At 41.3% G+C, this 4,813-nt stretch overlaps 1 protein-coding gene across 1 annotated transcript; it reads left to right on the top strand.

Annotated features, from left to right (window-relative positions):
- The first annotated feature begins 1,507 nt into the window (after positions 1-1,507).
- IVL (involucrin) lies at positions 1,508-3,321 on the top strand. The gene is made up of 3 exons (XM_044075735.1): positions 1,508-1,828; positions 1,874-2,259; positions 2,343-3,321. Exons 1-3 carry the CDS (start codon positions 1,508-1,510, stop codon positions 3,319-3,321), a joined length of 1,686 nt encoding a protein of 561 aa, XP_043931670.1.
- The last annotated feature ends 1,492 nt before the right edge of the window (positions 3,322-4,813 follow it).

The following is a 4,813-nucleotide window of genomic DNA, read 5'->3' on the forward strand; positions in this document are numbered from 1 at the left end:
GAAAGCCTTGAAAAGAGACGACTAGTGCTTGTAGGAAAAGGCATTTGACAGAGTGTGCTGGAACTACTTGCAGAAGATAATGCAGAAGATGAGATTTCCCCTAGAGGGTATTAGATCATTACAAGAAGACACATATCTCTCCACTGTACAGATTTTCACAGAATGTCCAGATTTTTGCCTCATATTTTTGGTGTGTTTCTCATACAAAATTGTGGTTTTCTGTTAAATCATTAAGGTTATAAGTCAGAAAATAATGCCAGATATTTGAGTTTCAGACTTCATACCCTTCAGAAAATTCATGCTAATGCAAAATAAGTTGTTGTTGTTGTTGTTGTGTCTTTCGGCTTTTCCCGGTTAGGGGTTGCCACAGCGGAACTCCGGTCCGCTAATGATTGGCAGTAGATTTTTACGTGCCGAGTTGCCAGCCCTGACACACAACCTTCTACGAAGGTATGCCCAGTCACGCATGTCTCCAGACAGAAGACACTCTAGCTGAGAATCGAACGGGGCAACGTCTTACTGTGAGGCGACAGCGCTACTGTAGCACCACCACCACAGTACCTAATGCAAAATATGTTATTCTATCGATTTTCTAAGTTTGTAAGAGTAATACTTTAAAAGTGTCCCTATTTTTGTGCCATTGTCCCAAGATTATTTTTGGCTTTGTCCAGATTTCTTGCTTTAAGATGTTGAGAGTTATGTAAGCAGTTTAGAGACGATCTGGTGCTGTCATAAATATAAATGCTGGAGTATCATAAACAGTAGCAATTGGTAGAGGAACAAGGCAGGGGTTCCCTCTTTCCTCACCTTGTTTGTGTTATTTTTGGAACTATTGACACAGAAGTTTATGTTATTGGATATTAGAGGGTGCAATTGACATGGACATTTAACAAACTATGTCTTTATTTGCCAGTGATGTGATACTATATATCATGAATCTGGACATGGATATTCCTAAGGTGTTTTCTATATTAAGAGGGTGTCAGGATATGATTAATAAGGGCAAAACTAAGGCTCTGGGAGTAAATTATGAATACATATAAGTCTTAGTTAAGAATTTCCATAGGTTTGGGAATACGATAAGTTAAAATTCTTGGGAGTGTGGTTTAGCAAAAGATCCCAGACAGTCCCCAAAGCAGGCATGGGAAGAAGTGAAGGAGAGAATTTTAGAACAGTAAAAAATGAAGAGTAATAACCAGGTATATAGATCAAATAATACACTAAAACATTTACATGGTTCCTCAGATATTATATGTAGCTCAGGCATTTATGTATGACCCAGGGACTAGATATTGGGTACTGCTAAGGAAAGAGATGCTGAAATATATTTAGGGGTGGGGGATAAGTATCATTTGGTAAAATAACAGAAACTGTTTCTTTCATTAGAAGAGGGAGGGTTGGCAGTCTCGTGTTTGCATGAATATGATAAGGCCACGAAGCTGAAACTTCCCATTTCCTGCAGTTCCCACAGGACAACTGTAAATGATAAATGTCATTTAAGTAAAGTATGCAGCAGCATGATGGGAATGTTAAAGGGGAGCAGAAGCATGATGGGAATGTTAAAGGGGAGCAGTATCATGATGGGAATGTTAAAGGGGAGCAGCAGCATGATGGGAATGTTAAAGGGGAGCAGCAGCATGCTGGGAGTGTTAAAGGGGAGCAGCAGCATGATGGGAGTGTTAAAGGGGAGCAGCAGCATGATGGGAATCTTAAAGGGGAGCAGCAGCATGATGGGAATGTTAAAGGGGAGCGTCAGCATGATGGGAATATTAAAGGGGATCAGCAGCATGATTGGAATGTTAAAGGGGAGCAGCAGCATGATGGGAGTGTTAAAGGGGAGCAGTAGCATGATGGGAATGTTAATGGGGAGCAGCACAATGGGAAAGTTAAAGGGGAGCAGCAGCATGATGAGAATGTTAAAGGGGAGCAGCATCATGATGGTAAAGTTAAAGGGGAGCAGCAGCATGATGGGAGTGTTAAAGGGGAGCAGCATCATGATGGGAATGTTAAAAGGGATCAGCAGCATGATGGGAGTGTTAAAGGGGAGCAGCATCATGATGGGAAAGTTAAAGGGGAGCAGCAGCATGATGGGAAAGTTAAAGGGGAGCAGAAGCATGGTGGGAGTGTTAAAGGGGAGCAGCAGCATGATGGGAAAGTTAAAGGGGAGCAGAAGCATGATGGGAGTGTTAAAGGGGAGCAGCAACATGATGGGAATGTTAAAGGGGAGCAGCAGCATGATGGGAGTGTTAAAGGGGAGCAGCAACATGATGGGAATGTTAAAGGGGAGCAGCAGCATGATGGGAATATTAAAGGGGATCAGCAGCATGATTGAAATGTTAAAGGGGAGCAGCGCATGATGGGATTGTTAAAGGGGAGCAGTATCATGATGGAAATGTTAAAGGGGATCAGCAGCATGATGGGAGTGCTAAAGGGGAGAAGCAGAATGATGGAAATGGTAAAGGGGAGCAGCAGCATAATGGGAATGTTAAAGGGGAGCAGCAGCATGATGGGAAAGTTAAAGGGGAGCAGCAGCATGATGAGAGTGTTAAAGGGGAGCAGCAGCATGATGGTAATGTTAAAGGGGAGCAACAGCATGATGGGAATGTTAAAGGGGAGCAGCAGCATGTTGGGAAAGTTAAAGGGGAGCAGCATCATGATGGGAATATTAAAGGGGATCAGCAGCATGATTGGAATGTTAAAGGGGAGCAGCAGCATGATGGGAAAGTTAAATGGGAGCAGCAGCACGATGGGAGTGTTAAAGGGGAGCAGCAGCATGATGGGAGTGTTAAAGGGGAGAAGCAGCATGATGGGAAAGTTAAAGGGGAGCAGCAGCATGATGGTAATGTTAAAGGGGAGCAACAGCATGATGGGAATGTTAAAGGGGAGCAGCAGCATGATGGTAATGTTAAAGGGGAGCAACAGCATGATGGGAATGTTAATGGGGAGCAGCAGCATGTTGGGAAAGTTAAAGGGGAGCAGCATCATGATGGGAATATTAAAGGGGATCAGCAGCATGATTGGAATGTTAAAGGGGAGCAGCAGCATGATGGGAAAGTTAAAGGGGAGCAGCAGCATAATGGGAGTGTTAAAGGGGAGCAGCAGCATGATGGGAGTGTTAAAGGGGAGCAGCAGCATGATGGAAGGGTTAAAGGGGAGCAGCAGCATGATGGGAATGTTAAAAGGGATCAGCAGCATGATGGGAGTGTTAAAGGGGAGCAGCATCATGATGGGAAAGTTAAAGGGGATCAGGAGCATGATGGGAAAGTTAAAGGGGATCAGCAGCATGATGGGAAAATTAAAGGGGATCAGCAGCATGATTGAAATGTTAAAGGGGAGCAGCAGCATGATGGCAGTGTTAAAGGGAAGGGAGTGCACTCTAAAATGACAATGGAAAGGGTGATTGAAAATAAATATAGACATAGTTAAAAGATGGTGGGAGCAAGACATAAAAGTACATTTCTGAGAACAGCTATGAGTAGGGGATAGAAGAATGGTGTAACCAAAGCTGTGCATTAAATGTCAGCTACAGGGGCAAGTGATTGTGAAGTATAGGGGGTGCCTTCAAATTCTGGAGAATATGAAGCAGAGGTCAAGAGAAAAATGTAGAGAGAGTGGAAATGATTAAGCTACTAAGAGAGTCAAGAAATGCAGAGGTTGAGAAGAAAAAAAGTTTTGATTAGACTTTGGGCAGGATTCATGAACATCTATGCTAAGTGTACACAATCTGTATTCAGGAACATCCCTGCCACATTTTTATGCTTTCTAGTCCCTCAGAAAGATTACTTTAAGTGTACATGTAGTCTACACTTTGTGGTAACCTTTTTGGAACCCCTCTATATTTAAGACTGCAAGAAAATCAGCAGGAAAACTTAAATTAGGAGGAAGAAGATGTGAGTCATGCTTGTGTTGTCTGTTTACTAAGAACAGTGTACACATTTATTTATTTATTTACTGATTGTCATTTGTAACCGGCTTGGTCCAACTGAGCCAAAGGCCCATCTTCAGTGGAGACCCAAGGAGAAAAGCTACAAATACATTTACAAGACAATCCAAAAAGAAAAAAGCAGTAACTAATGCAAAGATTAAAAATTACAATAGTAATATTGACAAGAGACATTACATAAAATGAAATCAACAGTGACAACATTTTTATATATAAGTTTAAAAAATTCCAATACAACAGCAGCAGAATAGGTCCTAAGTAGGAATATTTACAAGAGCTGAAATAGTCTGGCTGTTAATGAATCCCAGGTTTTATAAAGCATTTATGAAAGACAGATGGGTAAAGAAAGTGCAGGGGAACTCACAGGCTGAGAGTTAACAGATATAGATTGGAGGGAAATTTGTTTGACCCCCAAAAATCAAAACTATGTTTAGAAAATTCAAGACATGCTTACATAGGTATTCACTCCTCCATGTAGGCTAATACGTCTGAAGAACAAATGCTCATGGAAAGATTAAAGTGATTCTACTCATAAGTCTTTTTTTCAGGTATACTTGCATAAATATTTAATTTCATTAGGTACAGAAGATATCTAAAGCTGAGTACTGCAGTTTATTTCTTTGAAACTTATGTTATCTGTCACTTGCTAATAAGATATTTGCACTAAATATAGGAAGTATCCTTACATTCAGTCTCATCTATCGACAGAAACGATTTTTAAGTCTGCTGTGGGTACAAACATTTGCTTGGACCTTCAGTACAAAATCAAGCTATTTGAGAAGTGAACACTAGCCATAGGATTCAGGAAAAAGCCACAGCACTCATGGTAATTGCTTTCCACAGGTAGGCCGTTTGCCATGTTGATAAGAA

The sequence above is a fragment of the Protopterus annectens genome, chromosome 1.part0 (genome assembly GCF_019279795.1).
Source record: "Protopterus annectens isolate FY-2018-M chromosome 1.part0, PAN1.0, whole genome shotgun sequence".
Classification (NCBI taxonomy): domain Eukaryota; kingdom Metazoa; phylum Chordata; order Ceratodontiformes; family Protopteridae; genus Protopterus; species Protopterus annectens.